The sequence below is a fragment of the Schistocerca americana genome, chromosome X (assembly GCF_021461395.2).
Source record: "Schistocerca americana isolate TAMUIC-IGC-003095 chromosome X, iqSchAmer2.1, whole genome shotgun sequence".
NCBI classification, from domain to species: domain Eukaryota; kingdom Metazoa; phylum Arthropoda; class Insecta; order Orthoptera; family Acrididae; genus Schistocerca; species Schistocerca americana.
Genome location: NC_060130.1, coordinates 343,680,143 through 343,702,545, shown reverse-complemented (window position 1 = coordinate 343,702,545; position 22,403 = coordinate 343,680,143). Strand labels below are relative to the sequence as shown.

The window sequence follows — 22,403 nt, the reverse complement described above, 5'->3', positions numbered from 1 at the left end:
TCCGCTTAACATTGAAGACGCACACATTGCCATCTCATAGGAAGAAGTCATTTTTAGTACGTCTCCTTTCACACGTTAAGATTTGTATGCCCATTGTATTGTAGTCCCACCAGCTACATGAGTAAGAGTGCCTTATTTAGCTCTTATTATGCAGACAACTTACTAGTACCTAACTATGTGGGGTGTGTGTAACATTTTGCTATTGATAACCTGACATTCCCCCTCATGAACCACGGACCTTGCCGTTGGTGGGGAGGCTTGCGTGCCTCAGCGATACAGATAGCCGTACCGTAGGTGCAACCACAACGGAGGGGTATCTGTTGAGAGGCCAGACAAACGTGTGGTTCCTGAAGAGGGGCAGCAGCCTTTTCAGTAGTTGCAAGGGCAACAGTCTGGATGATTGACTGATCTGGCCTTGTAACAATAACCAAAACGGCCTTGCTGTGCTGGTACTGCGAACGGCTGAAAGCAAGGGGAAACTACAGCCGTAATTTTTCCCGAGGGCATGCAGCTTTACTGTATGATTACATGATGATGGCGTCCTCTTGGGTAAAATATTCCGGAGGTAAAATGGTCCCCCATTCGGATCTCCGGGCGGGGACTACTCAAGAGGATGTCGTTATCAGGAGAAAGAAAACTGGCGTTCTACGGATCGGAGCGTGGAATGTCAGATCCCTTAATCGGGCAGGTAGGTTAGAAAATTTAAAAAGGGAAATGGATAGGTTGAAGTTAGATATAGTGGGAATTAGTGAAGTTCGGTGGCAGGAGGAACAAGACTTCTGGTCAGGTGACTACAGGGTTATAAACACAAAATCAAATAGGGGTAATGCAGGAGTAGGTTTAATAATGAATAGGAAAATAGGAATGCGGGTAAGCTACTACAATCAGCATAGTGAACGCATTATTGTGGCCAAGATAGATACGAAGCCCACACCTACTACAGTAGTACAAGTTTATATGCCAACTAGCTCTGCAGATGACGAAGAAATTGAAGAAATGTATGATGAAATAAAAGAAATTATTCAGATTGTGAAGGGAGACGAAAATTTAATAGTCATGGGTGACTGGAATTCGAGTGTAGGAAAAGGGAGAGAAGGAAACATAGTAGGTGAATATGGATTGGGGGACAGAAATGAAAGAGGAAGCCGCCTGGTAGAATTTTGCACAGAGCACAACATAATCATAACTAACACTTGGTTTAAGAATCATGAAAGAAGGCTGTATACATGGAAGAACCCTGGAGATACTAAAAGGTATCAGATAGATTATGTAATGGTAAGACAGAGATTTAGGAACCAGGTTTTAAATTGTAAGACATTTCCAGGGGCAGATGTGGACTCTGACCACAATCTATTGGTTATGACCTGTAGATTAAAACTGAAGAAACTGCAAAAAGGTGGGAATTTAAGGAGATGGGACCTGGATAAACTAAAAGACCCAGAGGATGTACAGAGATTCAGGGAGAGCATAAGGGAGCAATTGGCAGGAATGGGGGAAATAAATACAGTAGAAGAAGAATGGGTAGCTTTGAGGGATGAAGTAGTGAAGACAGCAGAGGATCAAGTAGGTAAAAAGACGAGGGCTACTAGAAATCCTTGGGTAACAGAAGAAATATTGAATTTAATTGATGAAAGGAGAAAATATAAAAATGCAGTAAATGAAGCAGGCAAAAAGGAATACAAATGTCTCAAGAATGAGATTGACAGGAAGTGCAAAATGGCTAAGCAGGGATGGCTACAGGACAAATGTAAGGATGTAGAGGCTTATCTCACTAGGGGTAAGATAGATACCGCCTACAGGAAAATTAAAGAGACCTTTGGAGATAAGAGAACGACTTGTATGAATATCAAGAGCTCAGATGGAAACCCAGTTCTAAGCAAAGAAGGGAAAGCAGAAAGGTGGAAGGAGTATATAGAGGGTCTATACAAGGGCGATGTACTTGAGGACAATATTATGGAAATGGAAGAGGATGTAGATGAAGATGAAATGGGAGATATGATACTGCGTGAAGAGTTTGACAGAGCACTGAAAGACCTGAGTCGAAACAAGGCCCCCGGAGTAGACAATATTCCATTGGAACTACTGACGGCCGTGGGAGAGCCAGTCCTGACAAAACTCTACCATCTGATGAGCAAAATGTATGAAACAGGCGAAATACCCTCAGACTTCAAGAAGAATATAATAATTCCGATCCCAAAGAAAGCAGGTGTTGACAGATGTGAAAATTACCGAACTATCAGCTTAATAAGTCACAGCTGCAAAATACTAACACGAATTCTTTACAGACGAATGGAAAAACTAGTAGAAGCCAACCTCGGGGAAGATCAGTTTGGATTCCGTAGGAACACTGGAACACGTGAGGCAATACTGACCTTACGACTTATCTTAGAAGAAAGATTAAGGAAAGGCAAACCTACGTTTCTAGCATTTGTAGACTTAGAGAAAGCTTTCGACAATGTTGACTGGAATACTCTCTTTCAAATTCTAAAGGTGGCAGGGGTAAAATACAGGGAGCGAAAGGCTATTTACAATTTGTACAGAAACCAGATGGCAGTTATAAGAGTCGAGGGACATGAAAGGGAAGCAGTGGTTGGGAAGGGAGTAAGACAGGGTTGTAGCCTCTCCCCGATGTTGTTCAATCTGTATATTGAGCAAGCAGTAAAGGAAACAAAAGAAAAATTCGGAGTAGGTATTAAAATTCATGGAGAAGAAATAAAAACTTTGCGGTTCGCCGATGACATTGTAATTCTGTCAGAGACAGCAAAGGACTTGGAAGAGCATTTGAATGGAATGGACAGTGTCTTGAAAGGAGGATATAAGATGAACATCAACAAAAGCAAAACGAGGATAATGGAATGTAGTCGAATTAAGTCGGGTGATGCTGAGGAAATTAGATTAGGAAATGAGGCACTTAAAGTAGTAAAGGAGTTTTGCTATTTGGGGAGCAAAATAACTGATGATGGTCGAAGTAGAGAGGATATAAAATGTAGACTGGCAATGGCAAGGAAAGCGTTTCTGAAGAAGAGAAATTTGTTAACATCCAGTATTGATTTAAGTGTCAGGAAGTCATTTCTGAAAGTATTCGTATGGAGTGTAGCCATGTATGGAAGTGAAACATGGACAATAAATAGTTTGGACAAGAAGAGAATAGAAGCTTTCGAAATGTGGTGCTACAGAAGAATGCTGAAGATTAGATGGATAGATCACATAACTAATGAGGAAGTATTGAATAGGATTGGGGAGAAGAGAAGTTTGTGGCACAACTTGACCAGAAGAAGGGATCGGTTGGTAGGACATGTTCTGAGGCATCAAGGGATCACCAGTTTAGTATTGGAGGGCAGCGTGGAGGGTAAAAATCGTAGAGGGAGACCAAGAGATGAATACACTAAGCAGATTCAGAAGGATGTAGGTTGCAGTAGGTACTGGGAGATGAAAAAGCTTGCACAGGATAGAGTAGCATGGAGAGCTGCATCAAACCAGTCTCAGGACTGAAGACCACAACAACAACAACAACCTGACATTGCTTGAGGTGCCTATACAGTAAATTCTCTCTTGCAGTAATAGCTTTCTGTTACATCCTTCAATCATGAAAAGGCTTCCCATAGTGCTATATGACAGGATACTCTTAATACTGTACCATGGATGGGGCTTCGGAGCATATAGTTTTATTTTCATACAGTCCACCCTATTACAGTGTTACAGGGAGAAAGCCTGGACCAGAGACAACGTTAATATCTACACTGTTCGGCTATTGTTATATTAACACACTTGTTCAGTAATGTACTTCAGCTGTCAACTTGATGTGTAGAGCAGGTTTATGTGCAGCACAAGGTCAAGGCTATACACTGAGGAGACAAAACTCATGGGATAGTGATATACAGATGGTGGTAGTATTATGTATATGAGGTATAAAAGGGAAGTGCATTGGCAGCGCTGTCATTCGTACTCGGGTGATTAATGTGGAAAGGTTTGTGATGTGATTGTGGTTACACAACAGGAATTAACAGACTTTGAATGCAGAATGATAATTGGAGCTAGATGCATGGGACTTCCCATTTTGGAAATCGTATCAAATACAATATACCGAGATACACAGTGTCAAGAGTGCATGAAGACTACCAAATTTCAGGCATTACCTCTCACAAAGGACAACATACTGGAAGATGTCCTTCAATTAGACAAGCAACACTGCGTGAAATAACCACAGAAATCAATGTGGGACGTACGATGAATGTACCTGTTAGGACAGTGTGGCAAAATTTTGTGTTAATGGTTTATGGCAGCAGATGACCCATGCGAGTGCCTTTGCTAACAGCACATCATCACCTGCAGTGCCTATCCTGGCCTCGTGATCGTATTGGTTGGACTTTAGATGGCTAGAGAACTATGGCTTGATCAGAGTTGGTGCACTACACTGGCAAAAGGAAATCTGATATATCAGGAGTTATTTCATGATTTTTGTCACCTTAGTGTAAATCAATACCTAGTCAATATGCATTTGTTGCTGATTAGTCAGATATACCTGTCGTATTTAAAAACCACTTTCTAAATGTAACAGGTGAATTAAATAAAAACTTTTTTTTTCTACAGGTAGTGGTATAACTCTCTTAGAAAACTGACATTTTGATTGCATAGGATGAGCATATGATTAGCGTGTCTGAACAGTCCAAATTCTTGGCTGTTCAGATAGATGGTAGGCTGTTACGGAAAGTCCATGTTCAGGATCTTGTACAAAAACTGAATGCTGCTATATTCACCATTAGAATGGTATCTGCAGTAACTGATAGTTCAACACAAACATTAGTCTACTTTGCTTATTTTCATTCGCTTATGACATACAGCGTTACACTTGATGATAACTCTTTCCATTCAAAAAGGATATTTTTGGCACCAAAGAAGACAATTCGAACAAGTTTGTGAACCTCTTGTTGGCCACTGTTAAAGAGTCTGGCAATTATGACACTTGCCATTCAGTATGTAATTTCTTTAATGTTGGTTGTTGTTACCAGTATGAGCTTATTCCCAAGAACTAGCAGCTTTTGCTCAGTTAATACTAGGCCGAAATCCAATCTGCATTTGGATTACACCTCCACAATTCTTGTGCAGAAAAGTGTGCAGTGTTCTGTTGCATCCATTTTCAACAAGCTATCACAAGAATTACGAAATCTTGACAGTAATCCTTGCACTTTGAAGTCCAAGCTGAAGAATTTCCTTATGACTGAGTCCTTCTGTTCTGCCTAGGATTTCCTGTAAAAACAAATGATGCATATTATTTTTTTAGTTGATTATGCTATATGTACTCAGCAGTTTGTCATCTGAATAGGGTTTGTGTAAATTTTATTTTGTTTCTTATTAACTTTCCTGATGTTCTGACTCATTACATAACCATACAGATTTGGTCCTAGAGATCTTGACATGTGAAATAACAAAATCTTAGAAAATGTTACTGTTGTGATTTTCATCAGGTCTTAAGTTTATTTGTGTATGCTATGGCTTGCACACCATTGTAGTCACTTTGTGTTTGGACTGGTGGCTTTCGTTGTGCTTGTATTTATATTTGCATTTGAGATTTCCATGCAAAGCTAAATAATACTCATAATTTTAATGACAATAAATTAAAAAAATTTTGGCAACTGTCAATAGAAACAATTATATTTACTCGAATACTGTGCTGTTCTGACATTATTGATCTTCAGCGGATTAACTAAAGTTCGTGAAAGCTTATATAGGTGAAAGTATATATATATATATATATATATATATATATATATATATGGAGTTTGATCATTATTCTGTCAGTGCAAAGGTGACATCCATATTTTATCTAATTCATCACCTTTCCTTATTTGTTAAGTTTTACGATGTTTATAACTCTCAATAGTCTCTCTACACATGCGTGTATGAGAATGTGATATTTCTGATATGATGCTTGTCTCACAGAAGTGAAATTAATACCGACCGTGAAAGCCTACTTTGTGTGAGGAAAAAAATTGTTTTATGGCCAATTTTGTTGTTATGCTTTGCAAAATTTCATATTGTTTTCTCTCAGTATTGATATTACTTTTTGATGACTTATTCATGAAGTTTGTATGTTGTTTATTTTTGTGTAATTTCATTGTTTTGTAATATTACGTTGTAAATGAAAATACATTATATTTATAGACATCAACACTACAGTTATTCACATTATTGAAACAAATTTATGTTAAACCTATTAAATCTTGGCTGATAAATAAAAAAATAACTATCCAACCATGCAACTGAAAGTTTTACAAAAGATAGCATTGTTATAACTTCAAAGTTATCTTGTGGGACATTATTACACCAATCCATCAACATTTCACTTTAGTGTGAAAAAAGCCACCCAGAGTCAATAAGGTGTCCCATTTATCTTGACCACCCCACATGACTGTGTGTACGGAAACAAAATAAAAAATATATAATATGGACATATAACAAAAAACCTAATATGTACACAGTAATGATGAAGTTTGTGAAACAATGCTAAAAAAGTGTTTTGTTCGATTAGTAAAATATGCATTGCTTTGCCAAGAACCCACAGTTGAATCAGTTAAAATAAAAAAAATTATCTAGCAAATTTTTATTACCAGGGACAGTTAAAAAACTAATGTTATTGTCCTCCTTGTAACTCCATTCATTACAGAGGTATGAACAGCAGTATACATTTTTAAATAACAGTTTTCTGGGTATATTATCACATCATGTTGTAAATAACTATCACTGATGTAAGCAAAGGAGGAGGCAACTGTAATGGTAGCTGAAACATTAGTTTCATCAGTTATAGTCAGTTACACAGAAAACTGCCTCTGACCATAGCAGCCCTCTTCGGTTATGTTACTTAGAGTGGTTAAGATAAATGGGACAGTGTGTGTGTGTTTGAATAGAGAAAAAAAATGGTCTATTGTTGTGTGAAGGCAATGTCCACATTTCCTGTTGGCTTGGGCAGTTGATCTTCCACTGAATTATGGAGGAACTTGTATCTCTTCAGAGATACAGCTAAACGACACTCTGATGACATATTAGCATGAACAGTATGACTACTTTAAAAAGCAGTGTAAACAAAACTATTCTCCAGATTAAGTTGACACTTAACTTATTTGCTATGAGTAACAACATAACAAAAAAAAAATATCGCTGATATCAGTGCCATTTTTGTGCCAGTGCCAAAACTTGTCATGTATTCTTCATAACTGGCTGTTCTCGATGTGACTGCTTGCGCTTCATCCGGAATACAGCCTTTTGTAAATGGGAATGGTTAATTTTAATACTATACAGTGTGGTTGTCTCTTGGACTCCTTCACATGCCCATAACAATTTTCACACTAACTTAGCTTAGGAAGGAATGCATTGCAAACATACTTGCTGGCTCTTCATTTTGTACCATTTTAAAAAGATTAATTATGATTTTACTGTAAACGGATGCATAAAAGTAGAAAAAGTTCAGTAATTTTCTGTAGTTCTCTCCAGAGTTCATCTTCAAATCAATAAACTATTTATAATGCTGAGTTGTAAGTAAGTGTGAGGGCATTGGAGCTTACGAATTGTTGCAAAAGGAATTTTTCTCATTTACTACATGCTGTACCATGAAGAGCCATGCCTTTTCAGGCATCCATTTCACCATTGTATGAGTTTGTACATACATCAGTGGAAGTGCAGCTGGAAAGGGGAGGGGGGGGGATGTATTTGTTCCTACTGAAATTAACGCTCTTGCTGTAATTCACCTTCTAGTCACTGAAGTAAGAAGAAGAAAACACATTATCTTCAGCACTTTGAGAACCAGTGTAATGTTACATGGCCAGCTGTAACATACAGTCCTGAATTAGATCATAGAAAATAGTTGTACCCACAGTAACATTTTAGTTCCAAGATCCTGTAAAATCTTGATAATTTGTATGAGTGAGAGTCTTACTATGTTCAAACATGGCAATAACTAGAATGGTACAGAGATTTTAAAAAAATAATTGTGCAGACATGTTTGATGAGTGAAACTACTTTTTGAATTTAGATGAAGTTGATAAATGTGACCTGTGTGTACTGCATCCAAATAACCCTCTTTGTGTGCTGCATCCAAATAATTGGTACAGAAACAGTAACTTCTAAGTTTAATGCATGGCTTTCAGGTTATGTGGAGCATTACCTTGATGAAACATTTTACAATCTGACAACAGTGGCTTTACATGATTGGAAAACTTACAAAGAAATGAGAACACTTGCAAGGAATAAGTTTGGACTGGTAACTGTGGAAGACCATTTACCCAGTCAGACACTTGAACAGGTATGCAATTATAAATGTTTGCACTTGATAGATGTTTACTCCAATCATAGCAAAAAGAAGATAAAAGAAAATTTTCCCTCATTTGTGGCTTGAGTGAAAAAGAAAGAGGAGAAAATAAAAGACACATTAGAGATCCACAAGAAAACAATACCATAGTGTTGCTGTGTATTCTAAGCTTTATCACATCTGCAGAGACACCTTGCTGCAGCCTCAGGATCACAGCTATCACCTCAGACTGTGTATCAACTGGTTAAAGAGGCTCCTTTGTTTGTTCAGTGACCCACCAGATACCTAATTCTTCCCCAAAGGCACCACAGAGCTCTGCGAGTATGGAGTCTTTGCCTATTGTGAGTTGACGCAAGAGCAGTGGAGTATTATCCTGTTTACCCTAGAGAGTGATTCCTGCCATCTTTTAGACGTTAAAATCGTATCAATATTGGGAAAATGAGCTGGCTAGAGTTATGAAATTGGACAGGACTTTGATATGAGTGCATACTTCATTGTATGATGTTCCTAGGGGTATTGTGATGGTTGGTGTCTGTAAAAATAATACGGTCTTCAGCGTGAAGACGGGTTCTATGCAGCTGTTCACACTATGCTAACCTGGGCAAGCCTCTTGGTCTCAGAATCACTACTGCAACCTATATTCTTTTGAACTTCCTTTCTGTATTCATACCTTGGTCTCCCTCTAAAAGTTTTACCCCCACACTTCCCTCCAATACTTAATTGGTGATACCTTGACGTCTCAGAATGTGTCCTATCAACTGATTCCTTATTGTAGTTAATTTTTGCCACAAATTTCTTCTCTTCACAATTCTATTCAGTGCCACCACATTAGTTACACATTCTACCCATTTAATCTTCAACATTCTTTTGTTCTCCACATTTCAAAGGTTTCTATCTAAATTGTTTGTTGCCCATGTTTTGCTTCCACACGTGGCTACACTCCATACAAATACCTTCAGAAAATACTTCTGAACGTTTAAATGTATATTTGATGTTTGATGTCAACAACTTTCTCTTCTTCAGCAATGCTTTTCTTCTTAAAGATGAGGTATCCCAGAACATTATTCCATATGACATTATTGAATGATAATATGCAAAATACATAAACTTACTGGTTTGTGTCTCTCCAAGAATTTCAATGATTCTAAGCAAAATGTGGCTGAAGGACGTTGTTTTAGGAGTTCCAAAATGTGTTTTTTTTTTTTCCAGTTTAAATTCTGATCAATATGACGTATTTACTCGAATCTAAGCCGCACCAGAAAAATGAGACTCTAAATCGAGGAAAAAAAAAAATTTCCCGAATCTAAGCCGCACCTGAAATTTGAGACTCGAAATTCAAGAGGGAGAAAAGTTTTAGGCTGCACCTCCAAGTTGAAACAAAGTTGGTCCATTGTAATATGAGACTCAATTTAGGTCGAATGAATGACGATGCAGCTACTGTAGTTTGGTTCGAGTCGTAAGCTTAGCAGTTAAGCTTTGCCAGGTAGCCATTGCTATGCGTCAGACGCTCCATCCGTATTTATACGGGTACCCTTCCTTTTTCACGTGCTTCGTCTGGTTTGAATCGATTGCTTATTTTTCTTTGATCTGGTAAATGGCGTTCTCTTTGTTATAGGTGTTTACGTCACTCTAAGCCGAAAATGCATTACTGTACTGTGGCCTGCATTGTTTTTCGCATTCTGATAGAGTGTTTACGGCCTGTCGCCGCTCGCGGCATGGGTTGCGTTTGAGTCCGCTACCACCACTCTCCATTAAAAACGAGAGAGAGGGAGAGAGAGAGAGGAATCGTCTCATTAGCGAAACAATGGCAAGAGACTGCTATTTGTTGTTACTTACACTGCTGCCATCTTTGATAATGATCAGCAGGAACCAAATAATAGACTGCATGTGATAAATGTTCTGAATGAGAGTTTAGCAAAAATGTTTAGCGAAAATTTTTCTCCGTTTGAAAATCTTTGCAGACGCCTCTTTAGTACATTACATTCTGCACAGAAATTAGTCATATTAGATTTAAAAATCTAATCAATTGCCGTGCTTCATTTCTGACCATATCACTATTAGGCATAAGAATAATACGAATATAAACATGACATGTTTGTATATTCTTCTGCGGTTGCTGATGTCTCACTCTAGTTTCGTAGTTTATTAGGCAGACAGGATTTAAATGAGATAGCAGCAAACACGAAAAGATACATGGTAAAATGTTTATATTTGTATTATTCTTATGGTGAAGAGAATACTTCATGTGATTCACAATTCATAAAAGTTCCTATTAGCAACCATCTCTTCTCACAGATAGGAAGAAATTCAGTACGTAGAGTTGGCCATATTGACAAACATCCCAAACAGTCTTGCCAGTCGGATTTTCGTAGTACATTGAAATGCTGCTACATTTGAAGATGAACAATACGGAATTTGTATTTACTTCGTTGGATAATGTATGAAAATGCAGTGGTCGAAACTCGGGGTGAAGAAAAAAAAAAAAAAGCTCATCTTCCACCATTTTTTTTTAAATTTATTTACTGACGCAGAGGTTTTGGCGCCAGTATTTATCTTTGTGACTGCAACGCATGCCTGTGTAGCGCTACATATATTCGACGGCAGAAGTTAGTTGTGGCGGCACCTACCATCATTTTTCAGAACTTCCGCTTACTTTGCACTCAATTCAAAGTCGCAGGCGGTTTTTTGGATTACAAAAACCAGAAAAAAAGTGCGGCTTATATTTGAGTAAATACGGTAGACCCGTAAGAATTTTGAGTTTCCACACACTCTATTATTTCCTGACCATGTGTTACACTTATCATTGGTGTAATATCTTTAGATGTGCAGAACTGGATATGTCGTGTCTTTTTAAAATTGAGAGTGAGACTATTTGCAGAAAACCAGTCAAAGATACTTTTAAGAACTTCATTTACCATTTCTTCTGTTTCTGTATGTATGCTTGGCTTGAGTACAATACTACTGTCATCTGCAAAAAGAACTAATTCTGGTTGTTTTATACTAGACAGAAGATCGCTTACATATATGAGGAATAGTAGTGCACCTAAAATTAAACCTTGGGGAACCCCATACGTAATTTCTCCTGAGTCAGAATGGTGTCCCTGGACTATATTGGTTGAATTACTAAGTACAGCTTCCTGCATTTGGATATTATCCATTGTTTGGCTGTACTATCACTACCATAAAACAACAATTTATCTAAGAGAATACTCTGATTCACACAGTCAAATGGTTACAGAAAGTACCAACCAGCACTATTTTATTATGTAATGCTTGGAAAATCTGATGAGTGAATGTGTAAATGGCATTCTCAGTAGAGCAACCCTTCTGAAACCTGAACTCTGATTTGGTGAGGATACTGTTGTTGCATGTCAGCAGGGTGCAGGCTTTGTAATGGCATGGTGCATGTGCAGTTGGAGTGATATGGGACCCCTGATACATTTAGATACGACTCTGACAGATGACATGCATATAGGGATACTGTCTGATCACCTGCATCCATTCGTGTCCGTTGGTCCTTCCAATGAACTTGGAAAATTCCAGCAGGGCTATGCAACACTCCACGCTTCCAGAATTGCTACATAGTGGCTCCAGGAACACACTTCTGAATTTAAATACTTCCACTGGCCACCAAACTAGCCAGACGTGAACATTAATGAGTATATCTGGGACACCTTGCTGTGTGCTGTTCAGGAAAGATCTGCACCCTCTCATACTCATACGTATGTATGGACACCCTTACAGGATTCATAGTCTTAGTCCCCTCCAGCACTACTTCAGACAATAGTCAAGTCCATGCCATGGGGACCCTACACAATATTGGGCAGGTGTACAAGTTTCTTTGGCTCTTCAGTGTATATTTGTTGACCGGAAATTCACTTGTCCCACAGCATTACAATATAAATTGGTGCAAAGGATGTATCCAATAATGTAATTAACTAACTGAAGGCACACACAGCCCATGGGAAAGTGATGATTCTGGATAGCATTGCTATTCACCAGTGTTTTTCTGCATTGAGTATGTGATTTGATACCCATTACCAAGTCTATCTGCATTTACAATCCATAGTAGTTGATGGTGACTCTTGTAGTTGATAAGTTGTTGCTCTCTGCAGATGACTCTTGCAGTGGCAGTTTTGCTCAATTCAGGATACTCACAATACACACTTGACAAAGTGACTTGTAAAAAGCTAAATGCCTGCATGAAGTCCTCCCATGCATCCTCCAGATTTATCTACCCATTATGGGTGTGAGCTAGGTAAATCCCTGTTGCTCCCTGTTTCCTTATGTCACCTCACATTAGGTCACTGTCTATATATTTTTTATATTCATGATGATTAACAGCTGTTCAAAATTAAATCAAAATACATTCTCTGAATGCGAGTAAATTGTCGTCAGCTGTATTAGGAACAGGCGTTCTACCTGTTGGCAATGTGAAAATTTATACTGGACTATGAATTGAACCCGGATTTCGAGCTTATCACAAGTGGTTGCCTTTGCATTACGCTATATGTCCACACCTCTGTACCAACCTAGAATTCCATGTGTCACACTGTCTCTACATCCATATACCATAGTCTCTTACTTTCATCACTGAATACCCACAGCTTAATTATGTATTCCCACGTTGGTGAGAATAAGACTATGGGGAATTGAAACCTAGGGTAGAGAGGTGTAGACAGTGTAAAGTGGAAGTTTGGATCAGTCTGGGAGGCATGAACAGATACCCTAATGGTAACACGACCATTCGCTGAAAGCAGGAAATCCAGGTTCGGCTCTCACTCCGGCACAAATTTCACACATCACCAACAGGTAGAACATCTGTACCGAATACAGCTGACACCAAGTTATTTGCTTTCAGTGAACTTATTTTGATCTAATTTTGAACAGCTGTCTATAATCATCAGTAAATATTACGTACCGAGGCAGTCACTCCATGATATTTCATAGGTCTCAATTCCCCATAGTTTTTCTTTATTCTTTATAATTTCAGTCACTATTTGCAAATAGCCTGTTCTTGTATATACATTTCTTAAGTTACATTGTTTCTGTGCTTTATTGAAATCCAATGTTTCTTCTATACAGTTTATAATTTTAGTGAATACGGTATATATTACAGAGAGGAGATTGTTGGTTTCATTGGTTTTTGTGTTCAAGTTTTTGGAATTTTTCTCACCCTTTTAGATGTTCTGTAAATAGTTTTCCAAATTCACTTGAAACTACTCCACTACCTTCAGTCGTTGCTATTGAAACATTGTAATCTGGAGCAACATTTCCTTTCTGAACATGTTTGGTGGTCTTATGCATCTTGGAATTTCCATTATTAACTGTGTGTTTTTGATTCATTAAGTGCTTGCTGCTGCTGCTGCTGCTGCTGCTGCTTGCTGTTCTGCTGCTTTCCATTTTAACTGCTGAGTGATGATGTCAATCCAATGTACATCACTGTTTTGTTTAATTGAACATATCCTGTCATGTTCCTATCATTGTATGCTTACAATTCTCAAATTCCCTTGTTTCATGTAATATCTTCCTTTCATCTGCCTTCTTTTTTGGCCCAAAGGAGACTGAGTAAAACCTCAAATGGCCTTGATCAAGCAAGATACTGTAGTGGTTAAGACACTGTACTCACATTTGAGTGGACAGCATTTCAAATTCTCATCTGACTGCAGGGATTTAGTTTTCGCAGTTGCAAAGTCACGAGGCAAATGGCAGGGTAGTTGCTAGGATAAGAACGTGGCTGACTTCCTTCCCCACTACTTTTCAGTAAGAGTTGGTGATCCATATCTACCATTGTTGATGGTATATTAAATGCTGACTCCCCTTTTCCCAGCACCCTTTTCCCTTTACTTCTATTGTGTTGCTGTTGGTTAGAATTTTCATCTCAATTACAAGAGTGGGGCAAAAATATGGAAACACAATGAGAAATGCATGCTTTAACGTAAATGCAGATACTAGCCAAGTATGCAGGTTACATTGTTGTATTTAACAATAAATAGCACATCTGCAATGTCCTCAATATGTTGTAAGTAGCAGTTATGGTCAGAATAGTGTTCTGTGTAGTTGTGAGGGCATTGTGTTGGAGCCAGGTGAATTCGAATGTAGATAAATTATTAATGGTCATATGGTGGGTGCTTCGTGCTTCTGTATCCAAGGGAGCCGTAGTGTTTGGTGTTTCAGGAGCTTCTATGTCGAAGATTTATGCCACGTACAGGGAAAGCAAAGAAAAGGGGGGGGGGGCAAAAGCGTGTATTGACTGATTGTGAGCAGATGGTTATTAAAGAGGCTTGTGATGAAAAATAAGTTTGACATGGAAAACAGCCAAAGTTGCAAAATTCAGTTTTTTATCTAATTAATGACTAGTTTTGGGTTCTCTGAACCCATTTTCAAATCATCCTATGACATGGAAAGTGAAAATTACAGTTTTATAGTCATAAATTAAATAAAAAAACTGAACCTTGCAACTTCGGCTGTTTTCTACATCAGACTCATCAACACAACTTGCTGTCCCATTATTGATCCAGTGTGCTGAAAATCCATAAGCTGCAAAAGTCACTGCAGAACTTGAGTGTTGCACTTGTGAATTCTGTCAACATGAAAACAACACAAAGGGAGCCCCATCAGCGGGGATGTGCAGGACGATCTGGAATTCCTAAACAACCCATCAGTGATGCAAATGCCTGCAACAGCAAAACATGGTGCTCAAACTATAAAATGTGGGCTGTGGAGCAATGAAGGAAACTAATCTGGTTAGAAGGTCTTGTTTCACACTATTTCCAATTTCCTGCCGAGTTTACATCCATAGAGTGAAACATGGTGTGTGCTCGGTGACGACTTTGGCAGCCATATCATGGTATTCCATGGACCTGCCAAAGATTATGTGATCAGTTTGGCTGATCGAGTCCATCCCACCGTACAATGTTTTTCCCCCAGTGCTGATGCGTGTTCCAAGACAACAGGGTCCCTGTTCACACAACTCGCATCATCCAGGACTGGTTTTGTGAGCACAAGGATAAATTGTTGCATCTCCCCTGGTTACCACAGCCGCCAGATCTCAATATTGTTGAGTCTTTGTGGTTTACTTAGGAGAGAAGAATATATGATCACTATCCACCTCCGTCATTGTTACCTGATGCCCTCAATTTTGCAGGAAGATGGGTATCAGATTACCTGAAAACCATACAAGACCTGTATTTATCCATTCTGAGACAACTGGAAGCTGTTTTGAATGCCATCGGGTTTCCTACACCGTATAGGTCATGGTAATGTCATGTGTTTCTGGTGTTTCCGTATTTTGGTTTGACTCCTCTATACTTGTCTTCCTCTCCCTGCCCATACCTGCACCCCTTTCTCTTTCCTTTTCCCCTTTTTTGTTATTCTTTCCTTGCCTTATTCTTTCTATTTTTGATTTTGTAATCAATCTTGATTTGGAACTTTGTCCCTTCTATCATTTGCGAACTGAAGCTGGCACTGTGCTTAATAATTTACTATATTTCATATCCTATTCTCTCTGACACATTTTCCTTCATTTTAACATCCCCTTCTCCGCGACACCGTAGATCTTTCTTATCTGTTAGTGTTGATTTTTTATTTATGTGAATGTGAACAGTTATAGAATGGTTCGCCTATATAATGATGTCATAAATAGTTGGTTTAGAAGTATGTATAAGTAATTTATAGTATGAAGCTCAGTTTATTCAGTTATAAATAGTTGTGTGAATAGGTCTATAATTTTTCTAAAATATTAGCAAATATTTTTGTTTTCAGCAAAATGTGAAATGTTTTAAGTTGTTGATGTAATCATGTCTTCTTAAAATGAAGTATATAATCATTTGCTGAAGTACATAATTTGTTATTAAACATAGCCAGAGAAAACATTTTCTCCCTGGATGGGTCTGAGTTTGGTCTTAAAAAGCTCACAAATATCATATCTTTCGAAAGACGTGATGAATTTCTCAACCCTCAGGCTATATATTCTAAAAGTGTTCCTTAAACTTCAATTTATTGTGCAGGGTCTGGATGTTTTGGAAATAATGAGAAACATCAATGAATTTGTGTGCCAGTACTTGTACAATTTGAACAATCAAATTTTCATTCAGCATTCGAGCAGTAACAAGCATCTCAACACAATTAACATTCGCCATATAGCAAATTCAATCAGAACTCATGGGACTGGAATTATGAACACTGCAGTGAGTATTATTTAGATGTGTAGAACTGACATAAAAAAATAAGAATATGTTTATTGTACTTGTAAATTAAATATGTAATTTTGTATCATTAGCAAGTGGTTTAAACTGTGCTAATCTTGCAGTATGTAATGTAATAATATTATTAATAGTTTTTTATGTGTTAGCAGTTCCTGTTCCAATATCCACGTGACTGCAATTATATGACTTCATTTCTCATCATCAAAATCAGTGTCATTCATAGTAGCAACTTTCTCCTGTGAAGTGCAGGCATGCAGATAAGGGTACAGTCATCAGTGGATGATGGTTCCCTGTTAAACTAATCTTTTGTGGAAATGCCTAGGAGTTGTTGACAATAAATTACAATTAATTGATGATTTTTTGTTTTGTTTGGAGATGCATTGAACTTATTGTTGTAACCTCTTCAGGGATAAATTGTATTGATAATTTCAATTCAGACAATTTTACGCTATATTTCAGATGTTAGGAAGTCACTAAAAATGTGTTGTTGGTACAAATGTACTGTCCAGCAATGAAAACAAGAAGTGGCCACATTTGTGTACTTGGTGCAAAGCAGGTTATATAAGCGTAAACATGATGGAATACATAAAGAAACTAAGAAATGTTGTAAAGGCAAATTTCAACCAACAAGAAATTGTTCATATTAGTTATTGTGGGAGAACTCCATACATTCCAGGCAAACTAGCATTTTACATTTTTTGCAGATATATCTGGTTCTTCTTTTGCAGTTTTTGTCTCTGCCATTAGGGGACTCTTACATTCCTTCTTTGCTACTCCATCCAACCTTATATCTGCAAAACATCCAAGGTGTTGCTTTTTCTTCAAGCAAGCAAAGTCAGGGGTGTTTGATGGTCTGCCATGCTTTCGTCACACACTTGAAGCTCTACTGAAAATAATTCCTGTATTTACCAGGACAACATTATAAAAGTGAGAAAAATATTCTCAAATAAAACTTATTGCTCTTACAGTGTGAGGATAATGTGTCACCATATGGTCAGTCATGTCTACTCTTCCCATAAATTTGTTGTAGCGTGCTACGGCATAGGGCCTTTCTGTTTCTCTTCACTTCCCATCTTTTGACTTTATCAGTTGGTGCCACATCAGGAAAGGTAGATACCACATGGACAGTGTTTCTGTTTCCCCATCACACAACTGTTGCATTGTCATTAGATGTAGCTGTAGACATTGAAACCTGACCTGATTTTATTAGAGCTTTGCTGTTGGTTTATCCTCTGCACCCTGTAATCTGCAGTCTGTTCAACCTTATGGTTTCCAATACATGAATTTTCTTTTGCTTCAGGTATGAAAACAGTGAGGTTGTTGTGAACAGATTGTCACAAAGTAGCCTCTGAGTCTTTCCTTTTACCCTTGGCACATTCTTACAATAGTGTTCCCAGTAGGACCAATGTTAGGGTGTATTGTGGTAGCCTGTTTCTGCTTTTTCCCTTGTGACATCTCAGAAAACTGTCACATATCCAACTGAGCTAGAGCAGACGCACACAGACAGTTACCTACACTGAGATTCCAACCACCATCCACAACAAAAGAAAGGCATAGCTAAACTTTGAATCCCCACTTCTTGCATCTAGACTTAACCTACTGTTTTGCCCTGCTCCTGCCCTTGAAGGGGATTCTCATTTCATTTACAGATTGATACTCAGTAGGAGTTACTGTCTCTGAGAATATCTGCTTCAGTATGTCCAAAATGGGTTTCACTGTAACAAAACTGTCAGTGCTATTTTCTGGAATATTCTCAGTGACCACAAAATGCATTTTTTCTTTTTTTTAATTTTCTCATTTATCTTCAGTTACAAAATGCCAGCAATAAGAATCCTCAAAGCAGGATTACTTGACCAGTGCATACAGTAGTTAGAGTAATTTATATATGTCATAATCAAATTAATTGCTAAGAAGCAAGGAGTATCACTTACTGTTCCATTTGAAATACGTGGTTGTGAGGCAATATTTAAACAATTCTGCAAAATCGGAAGGAAAATTCCGATTCAGCTGTTGCAACACTTCATTGAGTGGAACCGTACTGAATAGTGAGACCACATCAAAGCTAATATGTCTTCCAGCTGTACCACAATGCCATTTAATTTACTGATCAAATGTGCTGAATTCTTGATATATGAATCCGATTGGCTCACATATGGTTGTAATAATGCTGTCATCAAGAACTCACAATATTGTCTCACAACCACGTATTTCAAATGGAACAAAGAGTTCTATGGTCAGACAGATGGTGTCGCTATGGGGAGTCCCTTAAGCCCAATTATAGCGAACTTCATTATGGAAAAATTTGAGGAGCAGGCATTGGAAGCTGTGAACAAGAAACTGAAATCTGGTTCCATTATGTGGAGGCTATGTTTGTTTTGTACAGTGTGGTGGGAAGGAACTGAATTGTTTTCACAAACATCTGAATTGGGTCAATCAGAAGATTCAGTTTACCATGGAGGAGGCAGCAAGTGGAAGATCAAATTTTCTTCATGTGCTAGATTCCAAGAAAGAAGATGGTAGCTTAGGCCACACAGTTTATGGAAAACGCACGCACACAGACATTTACCTACACTGAGATTCCAACCACCACCCACAACAAAAGCAAGGCATCATAAAAACGTTGGCAGATGGCGCAAGGAAAATCTGCAAAACAGAGCTGCTTGACGCAGAATTAAAACATCTCACCAATGCATCAGTCAAGTATGGTTATTCGTTCACTGAGGTGAATAGTGTGTTCAGACCAACACGTAGAAATGAAAGCAATGCTAAAGTGCCATTGAAATTAAAAGTTTTCATGCCATTTAAGGACGTAACTGACTGGATAGAAAAAATCTTGAAAAAATGGAGTAATTTACACACCGACACGCAAGATACAAGATCACCTTAAATCGGCCAAGGATGCTCACCTACCGCTTGAGAAAGCTGGAATTTATAGGATAATGTGTAGCTGTGGGGTGTCAAAAAACAACTAGAGGAGATTGACAGATCAGCTGTTGCAGAACGTGCTATGCAGCCAGGGAACCACCACATTCATTTTGATAGGACTCAAGTCCTGCCAGCTACAAGCAGATACCATGAAGGGCTGTACAGAGAGGCCATAGAGATAACAAAACACCCAAGGAATTTCAGTAGGTAGGTGGAGGGCATGAAATTGAATGACATTTGGATTCCAGTGCTGAAGATGATGATGATGATGATGATGATGATGATGTGTACCAGTCTTTCATCATGGGATGATAGCAACAGCAGACAACAGCAGTCGACAGTGGCCAATAGCGCTCATGTAGTCAAAACATGTGATGTCACGCCACTGTGCAGAAGCTCGCAGAAGCAGAATTTTGCTGTAGTCAGTAGTGAGCCAGGGTGTAAATCAGACATTCTAAAAAGCTACGATACCCCTTGAAACTGTCCTCCGCAGATGGGGATGAAACGTTGGGTTTTAAGGTGAAATCCTTTTGAGCACAGCGTAGTAGCCTGGAACATTTTATTAATTGTGAATTTCTTCACTGTGAATCTATAGTTTATAACCAATAAATTGTGGTCAGACTCCACATCTGGCCCTGGAAGTGTGTTACAATTTAAAATCTGGTTCTGAAATCTCTGTCTTGCCCCTACCTTCCAGTGTCTCCAGGTCTCTTCCACATGTATTTTTTTCGTGCATCTTAAACCAAGTTTTAACAGTGATTAAATTATGCTCTGTGCAAAACTCTACCAGGCACCTTCCGCTTTCATTCCTTTCCCCCCAGTTCACATTCACCTACTAGTTTTCCTACTAATGAAGTCCAGTCCCCCATCACTGTTAAATTTTCATCTCCTTTAACTATCAGAATAATTTCTTTCATTTCAACATACATTTCTTCAATATCTTCTTCATCTATAGAGTTAGTTGCCATATAAACTTCTGTGGTAGATGTGGGCTTTGTGCCTATCTTGGCTACAATAATGCATTCATTATACTGTTCATACTAGCTTATCCACATTCTTAGTTTCTGATTCAATATAAAACTTACTTCTTCATTACTGCTATCTGATTACTGGTTAATAAATCGATAATGGTTTGCTTAAAACACACTTTACCAAAAAAAATTTTTTTGCCCAGAAAAATGTATTTTATTCTAGGTGTGGGACATTCTGTGTATTGACCACAGTCATAAACTCTGTGCAACACTTCCTGCATCTGGACAATATTATTATTTTCCATTTATTGGCCAGCCTCACATCACGTCAGTTGTAGTGGGTGCTCGAAAGGTAAAGGAACAGAAGAGGGAAACAGATTCTAGATTTTCATTTGAAAGATATTGTGTGTCATCATGTTGTAACCTGTCACAATTACATCATTCAAAATTTTGATGATGTGATGAGGTGTTGGGACCGTGTATTTGCTGAGAAATTTGACATGGATGCCTGACTTAAAGGGCATGCAGGTAATTCTGCACGTCAGAACAGAAAGAGTTTGATAGCCAGCCAGGTCATAACTTACTTCAGTTTTACAAACAATCCATTCATTCTTAGTCAGATTATGGCTGCGCCACATATCAGTCAGCGCAACGTAAGTAACTTGAAATGCGTAACTTAATGCACCACCAGGGTATCACATTAGCCAGTGAGACATGCAGGGCAGCCTCATAGCCATACACTGTGCAGAGGCTGGACCTTACTAAAAAGGATCACTTAGTGATAGTGAAAGGGGCTAAGAACACTCTCGGTAGAGACCGGGCTTATTATTCTGTATAGGCAGTTGGTATCATAGGATTGCTACTCAGAATTCACGAGGACAAATACTGGTGGTAAGACATTGAAAGTGCCGACCTACCTTTAGGTTGAAGTCAGGTAGGAGATATCCTCATTTGAGGCAGTTAGGTCAATAAGTGGGGAAAGCAGATTAGAGATGCAGTAAGCTTATTTGAACAATATATTACATGAATTACAGCTAAATTAGGTCAAATGCTAATAGAAAGGGACAGGGAAAAATCACTTTATTTTATGGCCAAATGCTGTGCTACTTTTTATCCAAATTTTGTGCTATTTTTGCCATATTTGGTGCTATTTTTTTTCCCAAATCTTGGTGCAATTTTTTTTTACCAATTTTGCTGGCTTTTTGCCAACTTGGTTTTTTTTGCCAATTTCAGTTTTCTCCAATTTTGGTGTGATTCGTGACAACACATCATAGTTACAAGGATATGATCTGTCATTTTAAGCTTCTACACGAACCCTGCCTTGAGGAAAAAAGAAGTCAAAATTCAATTTCAACATTCCATAACTACAAGTTACAAATATTGCTAAACTGCCATCTGCAGATGTACAGGACAATTATAATTTAAGGTAAACTTTCAGACTGCTGTAGAAATATCACCACTGGTCAGAATGACATCAAATTGCAATGGAGTATTGAATGGCAGAAGAAAAATAAATAGTTACAAAATGTCGCAATAGATGGTGCTGTACGCATCATAATTTAATAGTGGTCGACTACAAATGGCGAATGAATCGTACAGCAATGCCTAAGGTGTACATTTGATATTAAACAAACTGTACTACTCATTGTGCATGGATGTACAGGTGTGATATTGTTAGTTACGTAAGCCCATCCACCATGGCAAGGTCATTTCGTATCGGATGGGAAAAATGGATTTTTAATTGTCCTGAAGGCAAAAACCGCATAAAAAGCACCAATCAAACTCAGAACAGATTATTTCTATGTGACTGGCACAAAACATGTTCAATATGCTGAGCACTGTTTTCTGCAACAAGTTGAAATTGAAAAACAGCACATTCTACAACTGATCAAAGCATTTCCGCAATGCATGTCTTCAATACAGCTAAGTTTTAAGTCAGAACACTGAACACAATGTCTTTCAGATAGCCCCACAGCCAGAAGTCAAACGGATTAAGAC

The 22,403-nt window shown here is 38.2% G+C and overlaps 1 protein-coding gene across 1 annotated transcript in view; it reads left to right on the top strand.

Annotated features, from left to right (window-relative positions):
• The window catches only part of LOC124555796 (WASH complex subunit 4), a 187,502-nt gene that overhangs the window by 107,065 nt on the left and 58,034 nt on the right, over positions 1-22,403 (top strand). The window contains exons 13-14 of the mRNA XM_047129858.1: positions 8,142-8,296; positions 16,312-16,491. Coding sequence (XP_046985814.1) covers positions 8,142-8,296; positions 16,312-16,491 — 335 coding nt within the window. The remainder of the gene's footprint in view (positions 1-8,141; positions 8,297-16,311; positions 16,492-22,403) is intronic.